Consider the following 22,122-nt stretch of genomic DNA (forward strand, 5'->3'; position numbering starts at 1 on the left):
GCCTGCTTCAACGGTGACAAGTAAACCTGTACACCCCTGCAAGTGCGATCTGGCTTATTGCCAAGTCGTACTATGTGTGTACCTATGCAGTCGGCAATTTTGAGTAAACACATTACATTTAGTTTAAAATTAACACAATACAAACCTGTTTGTCGATATCATGTTTACATTTAAAGTGTGGCACTCGACATTTAAAGTATTCAGGTCACAATTTAGATCACCAAAAGTAAACATGTATTATATAATAGTTACATTTGAAAAGTTTTGAAGTATCATTGATGTACAGTTTTTAGTCAGCCTCGAAGCCTAAATAAGACACAAAGCGCTCCCTCCTATGAAGTATTACTTACTAATTTAAACTAGAACATATATGTATGTATACCAGTTCAGAAATTGTGATGTATATCGATCAACTGGAACGAGGAAAGGAAACAAAAGCAGAAACCATATGTGCAATGCAAAGTATCCGTATGAAATATTGCTGCCTACTCTAACAAATAAGACAGACTTGAGCACAGACAGCTGTCGCTTTAAAACAATACACTTTACTAAATGCAGCAAATGTATGCATATTTTGATAAGGGCGTTCATTGTTTCGAGATTTTGTACAGAAAATGAGACCAAAATTTATCTTCTCTTTTTGTTGCGAATTTCGAATTTGAAAAATATTGAACAAAATGCAACAAAAATGCACTGAATACTTATATATTATGCATCGACCTCGGTCCCGTGAAATAGACCGATGTGATAGTATGTGTTAACTGAAGCCAATGTTACACGAACACATTTCAATATAAGGAATAAATCAAATCATATACATTATACACAAGGTACATGTAAGGGTACATAGTCACATAAAGATAGAATCTATATATACTCATGCATGATTCGCCGATGACGTAGACTATATTTCATTCTATGGATCTATGATTGAAGATAAAAATTAATACCATGGCATAGCTGTGGTAAATGAACCTGGTTTGATCACAAGACTAGCTCTTTGACGATTTTCAAAGCAAATATATCATTTGTCTAGATGTTTTAAAAATGGTCAGTTTTGAATGCATTGAACAAATCAAATAGCTCATCCGAATCCTTCGGCTTTGTCATGCGAAAATCGAAGGTTGCAGAGTAAATACGTTTACCGAAAGCGCACATTTTGGATTTCGAAAGTTGTAATCTTTAATCCACACACCACATACCTGTAAGTATTGTTCGCTATCTTCACTGAAGGTAGCGACAGTATTGTCGGGATGGAACTGTGCCGCAAACTGCAACACTGGCAAAATGCGGGTCAAAGTACGGCGAAATGTGACGTAACTTATTTCAAGCACTTTGGAAGTTTAAGGGAGGTATTTTAGGTCAAAAGTGCTTAATAAGTAGCATATTTCTCTTGACAAAACACTGGAGTTCGGTATTTCGATGTACAGGGTGCATATTTCGAAAAATTCCCGGAAATAGGAACGTTTCCGGTGTCTCTATTGTAGCATCATAAAATTGTCTTCACCGTTGACTTTAACTTGTCCACACGTTTCTAACTTCATGTATATACTGTTACGATTCGTCCTCAATACGATTATTTTATGAAAATAAGAAGGCCAACGCTAAAACCATAGAAGGTTGCGCGTGTATGAAATACACGCGTGGTCATATCACCGGTATGTAACGACACGGTTTTGATGAATGATTTTAAAGATGACATATGGACCTAACATCAATAACCCGCGTTTATTCGCTAACACCTGTTAAACTGTCCAATATTTTGTACAACAGTTGAAATAATAAACTTTCCCTACTAAATATCTAAAAGCTATTACACGTCTGAATATCACATCATGTTGATCAAGTCGTTAATTGTATCTATATTACAATACATAAATAGAACGTTTAGATGGTTTTACATTAGACTAACAACTTCAAAGCTAGAACTTATTACAGAACACGCCAAAAAAAACACATGACCTAAACACCTAATCCCCAAAAACCGAAAGAAATATTCTAAACATTATTTTCAATATTCAATGTTTAAACTGCTTAAAGGGGTCTTTAAAAAGTACAACACTGGCACAGTTTACGAGTATTTACAAACACAACTGGAACTGCACAGAAGATATTAATTTGTTTGGCTATTCACATTTGTTCAAGTCGTGAACATAATTATGGTTCCACACACACGTGTTGAAAAATATGTAATTGTGTATGCTTCCATAAATGAATATCTCCACGCTTTGATGTCGTACCCCACGAAAGTCTTATATTCAATAAACTACATTCCTGACTGCTTTTTCATTTTCAGACGTAAATAAAGAGTATTACAAATACAAAATGATGTTCTACATTTGTAATCAGCCCATCCTGTATATATATAGCAGATAATTAATAAACCAAACATTGCGAAGGACAAGATGGAATAAAAGTCATAACTATGTAAGATGTACCGCTAGGGTTGTAATAACGACAGTATGACCAAGAAGGGGCACTGAATCCGAACAACAAATGTTGGTTGGATGCGTATTACTAAAATAGATATAAGGGCAAAAAGTAATTAGGACAGTGCAGACAAAAAGGAAGTGTCTGCACAGACAATTTCATTGTCTGCACTATCATTATTACTTCTTTACCAATACATTTACATAAATGTATATATGAGGTTTAACATTTTCTGAGCAGTCCACTCCTTTTCCGATAAACAGCTGTTAAGCATAAGCGAGGTGATCAGTCAAAGAGGCAGATATTAAAACTACTGATAGTTCGCAAATACACTGAAGTTCAGTTAGGATACAATAGCCTTTACAGTTCCTCTAATAAAAGTCCGACATATTGGACACTTCCTCAAGGCTGAAGCACACATCGGACAAGTGACCAGGTGACCACACGGAAGGAACACGATACTAGCTTCCTCGTCGAGACACACCTTGCATGTCTTCCTGTCTCGCAGTGCTTGGTTTTCCTCTTGAAGCTGAACTACATCTGTGGCAATAAAACCAAAACGAATTTCATTGGTAAATGCTTACATCAAATAATCAGGAATCGTGAATTTGCTATGAATAATCGACTCTGTCAATAAGGTTATGTATCGAAATAAAAATAGTTTAAGTCTTTGTTCAGATATCTGACACGAGTTGCTCCTGACAACGAGAGATGAACCCACGTCTTATTAGCACACTGGAAAACAATCGTACGTTATATAAACAAATTTTACAAGAAATATTAAACGAGTTTTTCAACTCCTATAAATCACAGTTATTGGTCCGGATTGAAGCACAAAAAGGGGTCTTAACGTGAGAGGAAACCTAGGTAGCCACATTAAACTCACTTGGTTTGGTATGTGACTAAAACGTGTATCTGTCGAAACAGTGAATCAAAATCAGGCCGTTTTGGTAAAAACAACGTGTGCGCTATCCATTTTTAAAACATGATACATTTTACTATTTTTAATACGAAGGATATTCTTTCACATATTTTGTAATCAACAAGCACGTTTGAAATAAATGTGTATTGTTTTCGGATACTCACCCTCTACTCTGCTTTCTCCGAAAGACACACCGTTGTCTCTGTTTTTATCATCAACTTCTCCGTGTAACACGTCAGGCACATTTTCATTTGCTCTACTGCCATGCTCTTCATCGGAGACAACCCCGTCATTTTCCACTATCTCCCAAACAAGTGACAGTAGTATTTCAGCACTCAGTGTCTTACCTGGTGAGGATATATGAGGAATCAGTCTCTGTACGTCTATGACATGTAACACGTACGTATTATAAGAAAACTATGCCCCTTAGATACTGCTCTATATTAGCCAATCTGAGGTCATAATGTGATGACAGTGTCCATTCATTAATTAAGGATTATTAAATTTCATTTTGTTTTCCAGAACTAAAATATACAATTTAGACGTTTTATTAGAACACTAGTGGTATAAGTTTTGTTTTAAGGCCAGACTTCTCAGACTAACTGCCGGATTGCATGCACACTAAGCAATAATAATAATATAAGCTTACGTTGCTCATATCAAAATAACCTTAACACTTAGTGTCAGCAGATATCAGGTAGGTGTTGGAATATTCCGCAATTATTGTACGGTTCTCAGTCTATGGAATCAGTAGCACCCCTTTTACATAAATTCTGAAATACATCCCCGTCAGTCGTGTAACTGTTTGACATAATAATGCTTGTGAGAAAAGTTACCTTGTCGTTTGCTGAATAATTCAATTGCCTTCGCTATGGTTTCTTCGTTGTAACCCATTTCCATTACACTAAGGACAGCTGGTTCATCGAACGAATATTTCATTTTCGGGGCTTCGAGTTTTTGCGATTGTTCCTGTCGAATTTTTGATGAAATTTTAAGTGTTTGCTATGTTGCTATGTTATGAAGAATATAACCAACATATTCAATTGTAGTGAATTACTCTCATATCGGTAAGAAAAATTCACCAAGGAAGCAACTATTTATAATTTACTACAACGATGATGAAAGCAAATCAAAGTAAATACTTCACTCACTATACGTTCATATATATAAATATGAAGACAATTACGCAATACATATTTTGTATACTGAAGGAAAAGTTGTCTTTAAGAACTGCCAATAAGGATTTAGACAGTGTGATTGTAATTGTCCAGATCTTATAGCTACCTGGGGTGCTGCTTTGATTGTTCCTGCTTGAACCGCCATAATGAACTGGTCATCCTTTATCAGTCTCATAAACTCACAGAACGGAAACCACCTGGCATGCTCAATAAAGGGGTCGTCTTCTGGTTCCCATTCACGTAGACCTCCTGCGCAGTAGAAACATCTCACGTAGTCGCTGGTACCTATGAATAAATTATTGTGATAGTAATAAACAAAGACGATAAAAAAATGTTTGAAAATGACATAACGTTGTTGAGAATAATAATACTATACAGTATTTGAAATAGCGCCTTCTACCACAATACGCTGTGTTATTCCACTCTCAGATCATTGTATAAACACGCAGACCGTTAGATAAATATGAGTTATATACCACACGTGGTATATGACCTTCAAGAGTTTTGATTGGACGAGAAAATGAGCTTTGACCGGGACGACTTTCCACGCGCTTTTTGCCACATGCTGTTTTGTTTACGTCGTCTGCTGTCAACGTCCGACAAATGTTGGTGACTTTGTGTGGTTATGCGGAAAAGGGGGTTATTAAGGCAATATTAAAAGAACATGATACTTAAAGATTTGATCGCTATAGTTTCGGGCAAAATTGCTACAGACGCTCGATATCGTTTCGACGTCACACCGTCGCGTGTCCAGGTCGTGAAACCAAAACAAGATCTTTCACAATGTCGGGAACTATTTCGTTCTCCCAACATCACGTCATCGCTATTTGGACGGTCTGACTATATGGCTGAACTTTCACTATAAATGTCAACAATAGAACCGTCACGAAGAAACGTATGCCTATGGTCTTGGACATTGACAGTGATAAGGTCGTCTTCATCACTTGGCGGGAGGCAGACTTCGTACGATATGCTTACGCGCATATAGTCCGTTGTTAATTTATATAAATTAATGCAATATTGCTACTCTCAATATTTAAAGTCGTTCATCTATCATATTTTTTCATACTTTTGTTGCCGAAACATTAATTTTGATAATCATTAAATTTGAAAAAAAAAAGTTATTTTTTAATATTAATGAGTGACTTTTTACATATGGATCATATCACAACGCCAGCCTGTGTGTATGTTATTTCCGATTGATCATGAGATTGTGGTAGAAACAGATCACACGACTCGTGGTTGTTGAGTATGGTATTTTTTTCACTCTCGTTAATTAATTCTCAAAAGTTACAGAAAGACACTCGCTAAAGCATGTGTCTTTTGTAACTTTTGAAAATTAACTAACTCGAGTGAAATAAATACCATATTCAACAACCACTCGTTGTGTAACCTCTTTTTATCTAGCTAACATAAGCCAATCTGAAGCGCTGTACAGTACATAGATATACAATTAATACAATTAGTGTATATACATTTAATCAATACATTTTTTTAGGAATTCGCAGGAGCTGCCTTATTAGGCGCTAACTACTGGTCCTAAGTCACGTGACTAATATCTCCCTATGTGTGCATGCCTGAGTGTGTGCTGGAGTTGTAATGTGTTCTGTTTGTAGTAGTGCCGTGCTTCCAACGGCATCATTTATAGTGCCATCTCACTTGAATGCTACTGCACAGATACCGTAACATCCACCCCAGACCAATCTATACTCAACATGGGATGTTGGAGTTGTGTGGGCAGGGGAAAAACACTTTCTCTGAATATCCATGCGTACGACGACTTCGGGGATCGAACCCCGGCCGCCGGCGTGGAAGGCCGGATTGTTAACCACCCCACCAATCCGCCCATTGAACGAAAACTTAACGTTCAATATTTTCTTTGGAAAAACATTAAATTAAAAAAAATGTTACAATCACGAAATACAAAATATTCACATGTTTGCTTACCTTCATAAAAGAGTCCAGCTTTCGCTAGTTCCTCCGGTTTTTGCCTTAAATGTGTTGGCCAATTTTTATATGATGTAAACCGTACGGCAAGTACTGCAAACTGTGGATAGCGCGGGTTGACTGCGTTCAGCGCTTGCGATGCTTGAGAGAATATGTCATGATTGGTTTCCAGATTGTTAGCAGGATCGTGACCTGTCCTTATAGTATTAGGAATGTCCTCTCCGGATCTATGGATCTCAGGTTCTAGTGAGTCGGTTTCCGGTCGATTCGTGTGCACAAGAGGTTGTGCACTATTCCCTCCTGTTGAACGATCAGCTATGTTCTGGCTCAACACGTCGAATTCTGCAACGGAATGTTTATTGGTCAGGATTTGACTCGTAGATGAAGTAATGGTATCTGATGATGGTGTCAGATTAGAGTCAATCACTTTGTGCGGGAAATTAGCATTTCTCGTTGCAAATAAAGAATCGTCAGTTTCCCGGTAACTTACAGTTGATGACTGTTGGCCAGAAACAGTAGTGTCTTGTTTTATTGACTCTTTTGTTTTGTTCATAGTACCACCCAATGGTCCACCGATGGCACCACCGTTGCATTCTATTTTCTCCTGTGGACTTACATCACCAACAGAAAAGTTACAGTGACTGCCATTACGCACTTTGTCATTTGACTTTAACCCAAATGTGCAATTAGGAGACATCGTAATGTGGATAGCCATTGGATTGTCCTGTCTCTGCCACCCACTATATCTCAACAGACAACGATGACAAACAACCTCGTCTTTATTTCCAGTATAATGAAAACCTGACTCGGCCAGAGAAGTTATTGAAACAGGAGATGTGAACGGAAAGGAAAAGAACGTGGCAAGTCTAGACAAGTAGTTATCCATGTCTGATAACTATCTCACATAATGTATTTGCTGTTAGTAGGATCACTCTGAATCTGAAAGTGAAGAAAGTAAGTAAAAAGTGATTCTGCAAGTCACAACAAGTAAAAGGTTTTAAAATGATGATTGAAGACGTATTTGTTATGTTATAATTTAAGGCTTGTGAAATGCTTTAAGATGTACATTTGTTTATGATATTTCGATGACTTAATTTTAAATATTCGTGTGATATGAAACAAGGATCCTTGTCCAACTTCAGACAAAATACTAAATACCTCCACTTTGTTTTTGTATATACAGTGACATCCAATTAATTTTGTTTTTGATGTATCGCAATTTGACAACGAAACGTCCGTTGTTATGGTAGCTAAGTTCAGAGGCAGTGTGACAATCTGAGGTCCAGGGTTCGAATCCTGCTCTCGCTTTGCTGAATTGTTTTGACCCAAAACACTGTCGTTGTTGAGATTTTGTTATATCATCTTTATTTTTATTTTCATAAAAGTCACGCAAGATATGGTTTCTTTTTCGGAAATGTTTCATTAGAGATAAAGTTATGTCAAAATGAAAAAGCAAAAACAATACAGTTTTCAGTGGAATTATCCTGAAGGCCTTTGTGTGACATGGACATGAAAATGTGCACCTGTATTAACAAAACGTGCAGAGCACGTTTCTTTGTTCCACTTTTTCTTACCTTGTCTCTTTCAAAATACCGACATGGCAACAGATTGTGCATAAAATCGCAAATGACATCGTGTTTGTTAAGGCACCAATCGGATGCGGATTTTCGCCCTCCAGTCATTTTCTAAAATATTTTGTCGCTGATTGATTCTGTAAAAGAAAAAACTACTCATTACAGCAGTAGCATAAAGGATCTCAAATAACCTCTGGGCACAATTCTTACTAAAGTTAGTGATTACTCTGTTCAACAAAGTGTATTGGTACAATGCATCATTTTATTACTTGGACAGAAACTGAGGATGGCAATGCAATTTGGCATAATGTCAAAAGGAATCGCTACAAAGAGAAATAAATCACTCAAACATCAGCATATCACTCATATATGTGTACATAACTGAGCAATACAACACCATAAAAATGCGTGTATATATTTATACATTCTTAATGTATACAATACATATCATCTACTATTGTGTAGAGTATACATACGTTCTACTCTGTGTAACGTATCCAATGTTGACTGCAGTAATGAAATCCCATTGTACACTAGAGCAAACACTGTTTACAAACCATTTTGTAGTTAATCTAAACGGAAATACCTACTTCTATTTATAGATCCGAGTCACTTGTTTACAGTCATGTAGCTGATAATGTCAGGGTTGAAATGCATTGCTTACGATAAACAAACTTATTAGGGTACGTGATATTTTTCAGGTTTAGATGATTGTGTAATACATATATTTGTTAGCTGTTATTTATTTGTCTGTCAGGTCCGTGAGGTACAAGGACATGGGGACTGCACCAGATGGTTCGGTATTGTTGGAATATGGTTGCTCAATGTCTTTAGTTTTTTATGATGAGGCTGTTTAATATATTATAATAATTGAATTTGTAAGGGTAATAGCATTGTTACAGTGATATGTCTAATTTGTTTATCGATGACTATGTATCGGTCTACTTACCACTGTAGGATGCATGTGTTTACATATACGGGCATGATTTGAACGGATACTATCGAAAGCAAAGCTGATTAACATTTTTTAATTTATAAAGATAAGTTCTATTTATACACAACCTTTCTGTTTTAAATTATCCTCAGAATATAAAACGTTAAGGATGCAGAATGTATTTAGATTAGTAAATACTTTATCTTCTGCATACTGTTGCAATCAATACGTGGGAAACATTCATTGTCTGTGTTATTTCATGCGTTAAACATTGTAATGTGTTGAGATAAGATACAGATAATCATGATATGATATATGCAGAATGTGGAAAACAAACTAATACGACTGAATGCTGATAACTGTTAACATATATGTTCGAAATTTTGAACTCACAACGGTTATAATTTTGTCAACTTTACTACAAAACAGTCATCCTAACAATTAGTTACATTACATACATGTCGTTCATTAACTGTGCATTACTTGTAACACTGGTACAAACAACAAGCAACGTGCGGTTAGCAAATATGAAAATCCTGCACCATATCGGGTTGTAAGTTATGCATCCACCAGTAATGTTTTTGGTTTTCCTCATTATACAGAAAAAGATTTGCAGTAACATCCGATATCCTAGCATTACCCCTATTACCCTCTACTTCATGTTTACATACGGTTCCACTGTACCTTCATGTTGTCGTGTCTGTCGTTTGCGATTAACACAATAACCTGCCATCTAAATCTTGCCTGTAAGACATTTCAAATTGGAGTTGTCAACGGTTAACAGCATTCGACCTCAAACGTCACTTCCGTGTTGTCGGCCATACTTTCGTTTTGTGTATTGTTTATACAGTATATCATAAATATTAAACAATAATACACATATTTTATTTGCCTGTATCAAAGTAGCCGCAACACTTTTTATTATGCAAGAAAACCTATTTCTCGGTACAGTTGAGAGATGCAGTCATTATATATAGTTTTGCTTTCCACAAAATACCTGGAAACATTTACTGTTTGCACAGACTTAGTAAGATCATCACCATTTCTATATGTTTTTATTTTTTAGAAACAGAAAACTCCTAGATATATCAGAAAGATGTCAGTCGTATCGGACAGACCTATATTCCCAACTCTTACATTCAAATTCCCTCACTCATAGAAAGGATAATTGTCCACTTGCAATGCCCTAATTTTATCTTACGTTTATCTTGTTTTTACAGAAACTTTAAAAAAAAATGTTCAAAGATACAAATTAACAGTACTTTATAGATTATAGCTGTGTTTATACCTACAACGTAAATATGTTTGTATAGTGTTAACTTGTTGTATTGCATTCGTCGTTATTATTGTTTATGACCAAGTCTTACTAGCTGTCCTGATCAAATCTGGAATCTAAATATAGATACAGCATAACATTAATAACCTACTTACATGTAAGCCCGTCTGTTTACATATTCTATGTGTCAATACTTGTAGCATGAACAGGTACACTTAACAGTACGATGGATCAAAGGGGTGGGGAGAAGGGTGACCACACATTCCTCGTTTCGAGGTGTGGAGAGGGAGGACACAGTCATGCTTTACTATCAAACATCAGCAATTATTTCATGTGACAAGTAATTTTCTCTGCCGGTGGACTATCGTTTTTATCCATCAAGGTTTGTATTGATATAAAGAAAACAATGTTAATAAGGTGTCAGACCAGTTTTAGCTTTCTGTATTGTACACGGATAACTAAATGCGTTTACATGGAATGGACACAGATCTGTATTAATCCATTTCACTCAGTCTGATGTTATTGTATGTACCATGTATTTTTTACTCTATAAAGGATTTATTTACTTCTTCACACTGAATACGTCTTTCTGTCAATAGTTTTGTTTTTACATGACGGTTTTTATTATAAACTATATTTACATATTACTAATGTATGACGTTATCATTACAAAAACATTTAAATATTGTTCGTATATGACGTTATCATGTATTTATGTTTTATATACTTTGTATTTCGTCTGTGATACTGTGACATGTATTTATATGTACATGTTTACTGTTATTTATTATCAAACCTATAAATGGGCTTTATGTTCTAGTAGATTGAAATATATGATATATACATAGCGTAAAATTATCAGTCACCTGCGTTTATATTTATTCTCCTGGCAACAATTTGTTCTGTGACATTTACACAAAATACTGGGTTACAGGTTTTGACTTGCACGTTCACACACAACAGTAAGGGAGAGAGAGAGTGGTTTACACGTTCACACACGACAGTAAGAGAGAGAGAGAGAGAGAGAGAGAGAGAGAGAGAGAGAGAGAGAGAGAGTGGTTTACACGTCCACACACAACAGTAAGGGAGAGAGAGAGTGGTTTACGCATTAACACACGACAGTAATTGGCAACTTTTTTTTATATCTAATTTGTCTTAAAACAAACTTAATCATTTTAAGCAAACAAACGCATTGATATGTGTTTTTATTTCAAGAATGACTTTTTAAATACATATAAAAACGGTGTTCACTTTACATAAAATGTTTGGATAACACAACAAATGCACACTAGTTTAGGGTCTGTTCAACCATAAACTTGAATCAATTACTTGTTCTTCATAATTAAAATCCACAGACATGCACGAAACGTGTATTGCTTGGTTTCGTACAGATATCTGATTCTAGTTTCTATAATTCCTGATTACTTCAATCGCCTTTTGCCGCCTTTATCTGGAGAAAATATTCGTTACGCTTTACGTAACAATAATAACCATGGCATAGGATTCCTCCTTTTAGACTTTCTCTTACTAACTCTTCTTGTATACTTTCTACTCTTCATTGTTGGAATAACTTTTAAAATTCGGTTCGATCTTTGCCCTCTATGAATTCATTCAAATCCTGTTTAACATCAAATATTCAGTCAAGTCCACCTATTTCCTTTAAATTCGGAAATCGTGAACTGAATACTTTGCATACTATAAGGTCCGACACAAGTGCAGTTCCCTTAATTATGACCTCTTTAAAGTTAACCTTGTTGAGAGTGCAGCTTGTAATTGTGGCCATCCTTGTGAGAATGTCTTTCACTATTTTATTGAATGTCACCTTATTACAAAAGCGAAAGACGTATTCCGGTTCAAAATTTAAATAATTTGAATGTTGCGTTAAATTTGGAAATTTTTGTTGGCAAGAGATTTTGAGCTCAACATTTAATTACAATTGTATATACTTATTGTCATTATTGTGATGTCAGTTAAAACGTATATTTGGAGAAGGCGTTGATAATTTATTATTACTTGTGCCTAATCCCTTGTCTACTTGTGGCAATGAATTTGTTTAAACTTAAACTTAAACTTCTATTACTGATACATATATGATCTTACATGAGCTTCCATTTCATAGGAGATTTATAAAACGAATCTAAGATTTTTTCAATTTAGCGAGCCTCTGGCGAGCTAAAATGTAAAATTTGTGACGAGTTTCATCATTTCATATGAAATTATAACGAGTGTAAGATCCTTTTAATCACATCATCAAGATTTTTCTTTAATCTTAGTTTGACTTTAGGGAGAACATTATATCAGTCGGTATCAAGCTATCTAACTATATATGTCTACCATACCTAATGCTACCAGTGAAAATTATCTTTTGTCATAATTCACTACACATATATTTAACAAATATCGTATGGACGGCTCATCATTATAGAGTGTTTAGAACGTCTGATTAAATCTGTGCTGTTTGTTAATCATTATAGAGTGTTTAAAACGTCTGACTAAATCTGTGTTATGGTTTAATCATTATAAACTGTTTGGAACATCTGACTAAATCCGGTCTGTGAGTTAATCATTATAGAGTGTTTAGAACGTCTCACAAACTACTGTTTGTGGGTTTATCATTATAGAGTGTTTAGTACGTCTGACTAAATCCGGTCTGTGAGTTAATCATTATAGAGTGTCAAGAACGTCTGACTAAATCCGGGTTGTGGGTTTATCATTATGAAGTGTTTAGGACGTCAGCCTAAATATGTGTTATTGTTTAATCATTATAAACTATTTGAAACATCTGACTAAATCCGGTCTATGAGTTTATCATTATTGAGTGTTTAGAAAATCTGACTTAATCCAGTCTGTGAGTTTACCATTATAGAGTGTTTAGAAAGTCTGACTAAATATGTGTTGTGTGTTAATCGTTATAGCGTGTTTAGAATGTCTGACTAATTCCGGTGTGTAATTTAATCATAATAGAGTGTTAAGAACGTCTGACTAAATCTGTGTTGTAAGTTAATCATTATAGAATGTTTAGAACGTCTCACAAACTACTGTTTGTTGGTTGATCATTATAAAGTGTTAAGAACGTCTGACTTAATCCGGTCTGTTAGCTCATCATTATAAAGTGTTAAGAACGTCGGACTAAATCTGTGTTGTGTGATCATCATTATAGGGTGTTTAGAACCTCTGACTTAATCCGGTCTGTGGGTTAATCATTATAGAGTGTTTAGAACGTGTGACTAAATCTGTGTTGTGTGATCATCATTACAGATTGTTTAGAACGTCTGACTAAATCTGTGTTATTGTTTAATCATAATAAACTGTTTGGAACATCTGACTAAATCCGGTCAGTGAGTTTACCATTATAGAGTGTTTAGAAAGTCTGACTAAATCTGTGTGGTGTGTTAATCATTATAGCGTGTTTAGAATGTCTGACTAATTCCGGTCTGTGAGTTAATCATAATAGAGTGTTAAGAACGTCTGACTAGATCCTATATGTGAGTTAATCAGTATAGAGTATTTCGAACGTCTGACTTAATCTGTGTTGTGGGTTAATCATTATAGAATGTTTATAACGTCTGTCTTAATCCGGTCTGTGGGTTAATCATTATAGAGTGTTTAGTACGTCTGACTGAATCCGGTCTGTGCGTTAATCATTATAGAGTGTTTATAACTTCTGACTAAATCCGGGTTTTGGGTTTATCATTATCAAGTGTTTAGGACGTTTGACTAAATGTGTGTTATTTTTTAATTATTATAAACTATTTGGAACATCTGACTAAATCCGTTCTGTGAGTAAATCATTATAGAGTGTTTAGAACGTCTCACAAACTACTGTTAGTGGGTTAATCATTATAGAGTGTTTAGAACGTCTGACTAACTCTGTGTTGTGGGTTAATCATTATAGAATGTTTAGAACGTCTGACTAAATCTATGTTGTGAGTAAATCATAATAGAGTGTTTAGAACGTCTCACAAACTACTGTTTGTGGGTTTATCATTATTAAGTGTTTAGAGCGTCTGACTTAATCCGGTCTGTGAGTTAATCATAATAGAGTGTTAAGAACGTCTGACTAGATCCTATATGTGAGTTAATCAGTATAGAGTATTTCGAACGTCTGACTTAATCTGTGTTGTGGGTTAATCATTATAGAATGTTTATAACGTCTGACTTAATCCGGTCTGTGGGTTAATCATTATAGAGTGTTTAGTACGTCTGACTAAATCCGGTCTGTGCGTTAATCATTATAGAGTGTTTATAACTTCTGACTAAATCCGGGTTTTGGGTTTATCATTATCAAGTGTTTAGGACGTTTGACTAAATGTGTGTTATTGTTTAATCATTATAAACTATTTGGAACATCTGACTAAATCCGTTCTGTGAGTAAATCATTATAGAGTGTTTAGAACGTCTCACAAACTACTGTTAGTGGGTTAATCATTATAGAGTGTTTAGAACGTCTGACTAACTCTGTGTTGTGGGTTAATCATTATAGAATGTTTAGAACGTCTGACTAAATCTGTGTTGTGAGTTAATCATAATAGGGTGTTTAAAACGTCTCACAAACTACTGTTTGTGGGTTTATCATTATTAAGTGTTTAGAGCGTCTGACTTAATCCGGTCTGTTAGCTCATCATTATAGGGTGTTTAGAACGTCTGACTAAATCCAGCTTGTGAGTTTACCATTATAGAGTGTCAAGAACGTCTCACTTAATCCGGTCTGTAAGTTTATCATTTTAGAGTGTTCAGAACGTCTGACTAAATCTGTGTTGTGAATTAATCATTAGAAAATGTTTAGAAAGTCTGACTAAATCTGTGTTGTGTGTTAATCATTAGAAAATGTTTAGAAAGTCTGACTAAATCTGTGTTGTGTGTTAATCATTATAGCGTGTTTTGAAAGTGTTACTGAACCTGTTGTAAACAGGACGTAGTGTTCCTTGCACTATTTCTATATAGTGTAGTGTTGGTCCTAGAGGGGATAATATTATGTTAATGTTTGTCTAACAATAGCGTGTTTTTTCTGGGTTTAAGTTTCAGATACTCAATAACCTAAGTTTGTTAAAAGGTGATATTTTTTTATCTATTTCTAATGACTCCTTATATATGCGCTTTAGAAAATCAATTCATTTTGCGTGTGATGTTATATTGTAATAGATGTTTGTCCCGTGTTTATGTTTAAGTGTAATTCCTTTCTATTTACTTGATTGGACTTTTAGAATATGGTTTGGTACAATTGTAATTATGTTGTATTTCGTTTGGATGCGTCAGTTTCCTCCCCGTTTACTTAAGGCTACATCAGATCGTTTATACGCATATTAAAAGTACTTTATGTAAACCGTATCAGAATTAATTACAATAACACGGTTTTGACCAACCTCCGTGACTGATAGTCCACCAGCTACATGGATACGGCCAACCTCGGGGAATGATAGTCCACCATAGATACAAGGATACGGCCAACCTCGGGGATTGATAGTCCACCGGCCACGATAATACGGCCAACCCCGGGGACTGATAGTTCAACAGTCAATACAAGGATACGGCCAACCTCGGGGACTGGTAGTCCACCAGTATATACAAGGTTACGTCCAACCTCATCCTTGCAATTGTATCTACTGGTGGACTATCAGTCCCGAGGTTGGACGTATCCTTGTATCTACTAGTGGACTATTAGTCCCCGAGGTTGGCCGTATCCTTGCAATTGTATCTAATGGTGAACCATCAGACCCCTAGGTTGGACGTATACTTGTTTCTACCGGTTGACTATCAGTCCCGAAGTTGGACGTATCCTTGTATATACTGGTGGACTATCAGTCCAAAGATACGGCCAACCTCGGGACTGATAGTTCACCTGTAGAAACAAGTATACGTCCAACCTAGGGGTCTGATGGTACACCAGTAGATACAATTGCAAGGATACTGCCAACCTCGGAGACTGATAGTTCACTAGTAGATACAAGGATACGTCCAACCTCGGGACTGATAGTCCACCAGTAGATACAATTGCAAGGATACGGCCAACCTCGGGGACTGATAGTCAACCAGTAGATACAAGGATACGTCCAACCTCGGGAATGATAGTTTTCCGGTAAAAACAAGTATACGTCAAACCTAGGGGTCTGATAGTCCACCAGTAGATACAATTGCAAGGATACGGCCAACCTCGTGGTCTGAAAGTTCACCAGAAGAAACAAATGCAAGGAAACGGCCAACCTCGGGGATTGATAGTCCACTGCCCATAAGAATACGGCCAACCTCCGGGACTGACATTCCACCGGTAGATACAAAGATACGTCCAACCTCGTGGACTGATAGTCCATCAGCTACAAAGATACGCCAACCTCGGGACTGATAGTTCACCGGTAGAAACAAGTATACGTCTAACCTCGTGGACTGATAGTCCATCAGCTACAAAGATACGCCAACCTCGGGACTGATAATTCACCTGTAGAAACAAGTATACATCCAACCTAGGTGTCTGTGGTCCACCAGTAGATACAATTGCAAGGATACGACCTACCTCTGGGACTGATAGTCCACCAGTAGATACAAGGATACGTCCAACCTCGAGACTGATAGTCCACCAGTAAAAACAGGTATACGGCCAACCTAGGGGTCTGATAGTCCACCGGTAGAAACAAGTATACTTCCAACCTTCGAACTGATAGTCCACCGGTAGAAACAAGTTTACGTCCAATCTAGGGGTCTGATAGTCCACCAGTAGATACAACTGCAAGGATACGGCCAACCACGGGGACTAATAGTCCACCAGTCGATACAAGGATACGTCCAACCGTGGGGATTGATATTCTACCAGTAGATACAAGGATACGGCCAACCCCGGGCTCTGATAGTCCTCTAGTGGATACAAGGATAAGGCCAACCGCAGGAACTGATTGTCCACCAGCTACAAGGATACGGCAGACCTCAGGGATTGATGGTCCACTGGCCACGAGAATACGGCCGACCTCGGGGACTGATAGTCCACCAGTAAATACAGGGATACGTCCAACCTCGGGACTGACAGTCCACCGGTAGAAACACGTATACGTTCAACCTAGGGGTCTGATAGTCCACCAGTAGATACAATTGCAAGGATACGTCCAACCTCTGGGACTGATAGTCCACCAGTAGATACAAGGATACGTCCAACCTCGAGACTGATAGTCCACCAGTAAAAACAGGTATACGGCCAACCTAGGGGTCTGATAGTCCACCGGTAGAAACAAGTATACTTCCAACCTTCGAACTGATAGTCCACCGGTAGAAACAAGTTAACATCCAATCTATGGGTCTGATAGTCCACCAGTAGATATAATTTCAAGGATACGGCCAACCTTGGGGTCTGATGGTTCACGAGTAGATACAAACATACATCCAGCCTCGGGACTGATAGTCCACCGGTAGATACAAGTATACGTCGAACCAAGGGGTCTGATAGTCCACCAGTAGATACAATTGCAAGGATACGGCCAACCTCGGGGACTAATAGTCCACAAGTAGATACAAGGATACGGCCAACCTCGGGGTCTGATAGTCCACCAGTAGATACAAGGATACGGCCAACCTCGGGGTCTGATAGTCCTCTAGTAGATACAAGGATAATGCCAACCTCGGGGACCTATAGTCCACCAGTAGATACTAGGATACGACCAAACTCGGGGACTGACATTCCACCAGTAGATACAAAGATACGGCCAACCTTAGGGACTGATATTCCGCCAGTAGATAGAAGGGTACGGCCAACCTCGATCCAATGACACGATCCAGCTTCGCTTTGTTTAATACTGTGTCATAGATGTGCGAGAGTCTTTGAGTCCCCTTGTTTCGATTGATAACTGGCCCACTGCGGCGTATCCAGATGGCTTCCTTTATCTGACGCTTGAACAGATTGCTCTATCTCTCCAAAACATTGGAGTTATCCCAGTCAACCATATGATTTGTCTGGTGGCATGGTCTGTGATTTCCGAATTATTTATCTAGGACTCCGACTGCTTTCTTTCCGATTAGGGTGCTCAAAGACTCTCGCACATCTATGATCAAGTATTAAACAAAGTATAACTGGATCGAGTCATTTCGGTACATATATAACAACCATTGTACATACGCTTACAGCGTGATTTTGTGGACAACTCGTACACAATTTACACATTTGTGTGCATACGCTTCACTGGTCATTTGTCTGATATCGTACTAGTCATCGAAACGTCACATAGAAAATGTTATTGGTTGTGTAAAAAAAAGATTCTTTCATAATCCATACTTACCAACCTGCAGAAAATGTTTAGAAACCATCAGTCATCATGGTTGAGGGCTACGTGTACTTACAAAGGCGGCATACTGTATATTCAAATGTTATCGGATCTGACTACAGTACTAGACGTCACGAATGCGCTGCTATTTTCTTGAATGCAATTGTTATATTCTGTGAATGTTTATCATGGGAGGTGTTTATAATGCAAAACAAAGACAAAATAACGACATGTTTTTGTTTATTAGAGTTTACTATTGCCAGTGTTTAAGAGAGAACAAGAACATTATAGGACGTTCCAAATTACCGATAGTATACACAGTATATGTTCTACCAGTCTCTAGTAAAGTCCAGTTACGCCTCGTTCTACACTTAGTCTTTGAACTCCGCACACTGTAAATAACACGGTATGTATATAAACACACACATCTGTATGTGAGGCCATATGTAAACAAGATATAGAAATCTAGACTACTACTGCAGCGTAGTGTGCATTGGGTATCAAGGTAAGCATATTGGGACCAGTAGCATGCATTAGTTACCCAGACTTTAATTATAACAATTTTAAAGGCATTTGGCTAAGCATATATATAAGGATGTTTGTTTAAACTTTTTTCTTCTATTTTGATAATGACTTTTCGACTTTTTATTAATGTTTAATTATATATTAATTAACCTACTTGAAAGGTCTATAACCAAATAACAGTTTGAGGCCTAAGATACTTTTAGCTTAACATATTGTGTTTGTCCGTTCTTTGTAAGTGTAAAAGCGGATATAAATATCCCATGTATCTATCCGATGCGTACACAGACTGACGTACATGCATTTTCCTGTTTGCTCAACACTTCTTATATATCTGTTATAGGAACGGGGCATAATTTAATATTTTACAAACTCCTAATGGATATTGCTCCTCCACCACCAATAGAACGATACCGGCATTTCAGGGACCCAGAATTACGAAAAAGAAGTTTTGGAAAATGGCAGAAATACACCGAGCCATTTATAAAGGCACTTGTTGACGATGGCTTCTTTAGTATAGATGAAGAGAAACGGAAAGTGCAGTGTGTTAACTGTGGTGGAGTTCTTTGTGGCGTTGAAGAAGGACAAAATATCCACATCACACACTATCGTCATTTTCCTAAATGTGACAGGTTTAAGTACAGAGAACCTGACTTTTTAAGTCTGTTCAAAAATCCTCTGGTTATCAGTGACGCGACAGTGGCGGACGGTGTGTTAGGAACCATTGATGTGGCGCCGTATATCACAGGGAACCACGGAGTTAGCGAGGGGTGCTATTTAGATGGTAGGGTGGAGGACACGTCACATTCTGTTTACGTGCTAGGGAACACGAAATACCCGAAACACATCTATTATTCCATTTACATAGACAGATTGAGAACCTTCAGTAATTGGCCAGCTCATTTTAAACAGACACCGGATGACCTTGCTAGAGCTGGATTCTTTTATGCAGGTGAACATTCTTATCATAACATGTTTGTTTTCATACTGATGATGATGATGATGATGATGATGATGATGATGATGATTATGATGATGATGATGATGATGATGATGATGATGATATTTGAATTCATAAGTGATGTAATTTAATGTCATAATTATGTGCAGGTTTGAACGTATTGATGTGAGATTTTGTGAAGGTATATTGATGTATTTGTAAAAGATATTTATGAATGAAAAAAAACCCAGATACATCAAAAGTAATGCACATTCAAGACATCTATATGTATTAAGCAAACAGTTTGAATAATAAAGTAACAAGCTTATATAAGGCTTAAGCACATTTGTTAGAAAGTGTTAGATACAAAACAATAAGAATTCGTAACAACTATGAACTAATCAACCTATTTTACAATAACTTTTCTGAAATTTAGTCAGTCATACAACAAACAAACTGGATTTTTTTCATTTCTCTTTTTGTATCTTTGGTTCAGGTGTTGATGACTTGTGTGAATGTTACTGTTGTGGTGGTCAGCTGGATGGCTGGGAAGATGATGATGACCCTCAGCAAGAACATGACAGGTGGTTTTCTGACACATGTCCATTATACCAAGTAAGACAGAGGCGACCATCAGCTCAGGTCGGGTGACAAATGAAACCAATGTGGTGCGAAGTAACTATATCGTAGACTTCAGTTCCTGGTCGCTAAGGTTATGGAGGCACTGTTATACTCCGAGGGAAAACAAGGGTCGGTAAATTGCAGACAATTTGCTATTTGAGACAGCATTGAGATGTAGCTAGCTCTTGTGGTGTCAGATTAAAATATGAAAGACACTGCCTTGAGAGATATCAATATATCTGATTGGGTGTACTGTTGGCTAACCATTTGGACGACACTGGTATAGCTATATGTGAGATGACGTTACGTTAAAACGGGGGAGACTTTGCTATGTAAGGCTAATGTTGTGTCCTTATCCACTTCAGGTGGGCCAACATGTGCAAGTTTGGGTTGGAATCGTAATGTCCATGTATAACGTATTTTGAACGAAAAATGAATGAATTGACAAATGAATGTTTAAACGGTTTAAGATAGATCACAGATTATTTGAAGCAGTGGAATATGCAGTGTTATATGATTACGTTATGTGGCTTGTACAAACAATATATACCCTCTTGAAACTCGTATGACGTTTTCGTGTTTTATTTATTATTTATTTTTTCAGTTTTAGTAAGATGTATTTGCGTTCAGATGTCTGCTTTTGATTGAAAATGCCTATTAATACTTAAAAGCGTAGTGCAGAATCAAACATTGTATCTTGTAATAATTTTCGATTGATAAGTTTCACTTATTTATCCAAGCAATACAGGGAACCACACGTATACATTTGCAGAATTGCATTGGTAAAGTCAATGAATATCACACAAAAACATATATCAACTTCAGGAATGAACATGAATTAGTCTCAACTTCAACATAACCAAGTTATTCCAATTTTCTTCAGAGTGATAAGTATAAGTTAAATTGTTTATAAATATGTGTTTTTATAACTGGTTAGTTAAATGGGACTAAATAATTCCCTTTAATCTAAAGATAATTATTTGTAACCACAGGACAAGGTTATTGTGTGGCAAAGACTGCTTTTGCAAATACTCCGATTTCAGGTATTTGTTGTATGTATAGTGCCTTTTTAACATTAAAACCATGTCTGGTTTGGCCAAATCAAAGATTGGAACATTTATCCCCAAAGCAGTAGCATAAACAATTGTTTTAGATAAACCGTTTAGATTTTATGCACAGCTTATATGAACACGTTTCTGAAAATGGAAGTAGAGCATGCCATGAATATTTTGTATGACTTAGATTTAAAATTGCATTTAACAACACTTGAAATTGATTCCATTAGATATCCCACGGTCATCTGTCACTGTTAATTATTTGCATAACCAGTAACTTCAATTTCTATTCATACGCAAGGTGGTGTTCCAAATAAAATTCACATTTCCTTCTCACAACTGAACACATGTTGATGTTTTGTGGGTTGTAAGAAAATAAAAGATATTTTTTTTTTCAGTTTTGATTTTCTTTGCACGTACTTTAAAATGTTCACTTCCATCTGTCTGTGGATGTCAATAAAATAACAATATCAACAATAATAT

The 22,122-nt window shown here is 36.6% G+C and overlaps 3 protein-coding genes across 6 annotated transcripts in view; 1 reads left to right on the top strand and 2 right to left on the bottom strand.

The window, feature by feature from the left end:
* Positions 1 to 579: 579 nt before the first annotated feature.
* Positions 580 to 22,122, bottom strand: part of LOC110447345 (putative inhibitor of apoptosis) — a 29,622-nt gene continuing 8,079 nt past the window's right edge. Inside the window, exon 8 of the transcript XR_002462584.1 lies at positions 580 to 1,914. The gene's annotated coding sequence lies outside the window, so the exon portion shown is untranslated. The remainder of the gene's footprint in view (positions 1,915 to 22,122) is intronic.
* On the bottom strand, positions 1,276 to 9,776 carry LOC110447322 (putative inhibitor of apoptosis). Of its 4 annotated transcripts, none has more exons than XM_021492944.1 (7): positions 9,670 to 9,776; positions 8,052 to 8,188; positions 6,478 to 7,416; positions 4,637 to 4,815; positions 4,189 to 4,321; positions 3,517 to 3,699; positions 1,276 to 2,985 (listed from the first exon to the last, which is right to left on the bottom strand). In XM_021492944.1, the coding sequence occupies exons 3-7, from the start codon at positions 7,361 to 7,363 to the stop codon at positions 2,774 to 2,776; spliced, it is 1,593 nt and encodes a 530-aa protein (XP_021348619.1). In that variant the 5' UTR covers positions 7,364 to 7,416; positions 8,052 to 8,188; positions 9,670 to 9,776; the 3' UTR covers positions 1,276 to 2,773. The 4 variants fall into 4 exon arrangements, with proteins under 4 accessions (XP_021348619.1, XP_021348626.1, XP_021348609.1 ...); XM_021492951.1 differs by lacking the exon at positions 9,670 to 9,776 and adding an exon at positions 8,528 to 8,635 and having other exon boundaries at positions 1,276 to 2,970; XM_021492934.1 differs by lacking the exon at positions 9,670 to 9,776 and adding an exon at positions 8,528 to 8,635.
* Positions 8,787 to 22,031, top strand: LOC110447397 (baculoviral IAP repeat-containing protein 7-A-like). Its single transcript, XM_021493063.1, has 3 exons — positions 8,787 to 8,851; positions 19,367 to 19,975; positions 20,460 to 22,031. Exons 2-3 carry the CDS (start codon positions 19,402 to 19,404, stop codon positions 20,612 to 20,614), a joined length of 729 nt encoding a protein of 242 aa, XP_021348738.1. The 5' UTR covers positions 8,787 to 8,851; positions 19,367 to 19,401; the 3' UTR covers positions 20,615 to 22,031.

Source organism: Mizuhopecten yessoensis, unplaced genomic scaffold, assembly GCF_002113885.1.
Source record: "Mizuhopecten yessoensis strain PY_sf001 unplaced genomic scaffold, ASM211388v2 scaffold383, whole genome shotgun sequence".
Taxonomy (NCBI): domain Eukaryota; kingdom Metazoa; phylum Mollusca; class Bivalvia; order Pectinida; family Pectinidae; genus Mizuhopecten; species Mizuhopecten yessoensis.

Excerpts from the sequence above, each read along its gene's own strand:
- LOC110447322 (XM_021492944.1), bottom strand. The coding sequence starts at position 7,363 with ATGGATAACTACTTGTCTAGACTTGCCACGTTCTTTTCCTTTCCGTTC. Across the intron at positions 4,816-6,477 it reads AGCTGGACTCTTTTATGAAG|GTACCAGCGACTACGTGAGA; the intron begins GTAAGCAAACAT and ends ATTTATTCATAG. Across the intron at positions 2,986-3,516 it reads CGGAGAAAGCAGAGTAGAGG|GTTTTATTGCCACAGATGTA; the intron begins GTGAGTATCCGA and ends AAATTCGTTTTG.
- LOC110447397 (XM_021493063.1), top strand. The coding sequence starts at position 19,402 with ATGGATATTGCTCCTCCACCACCAATAGAACGATACCGGCATTTCAGG. Across the intron at positions 19,976-20,459 it reads AGCTGGATTCTTTTATGCAG|GTGTTGATGACTTGTGTGAA; the intron begins GTGAACATTCTT and ends TCTTTGGTTCAG.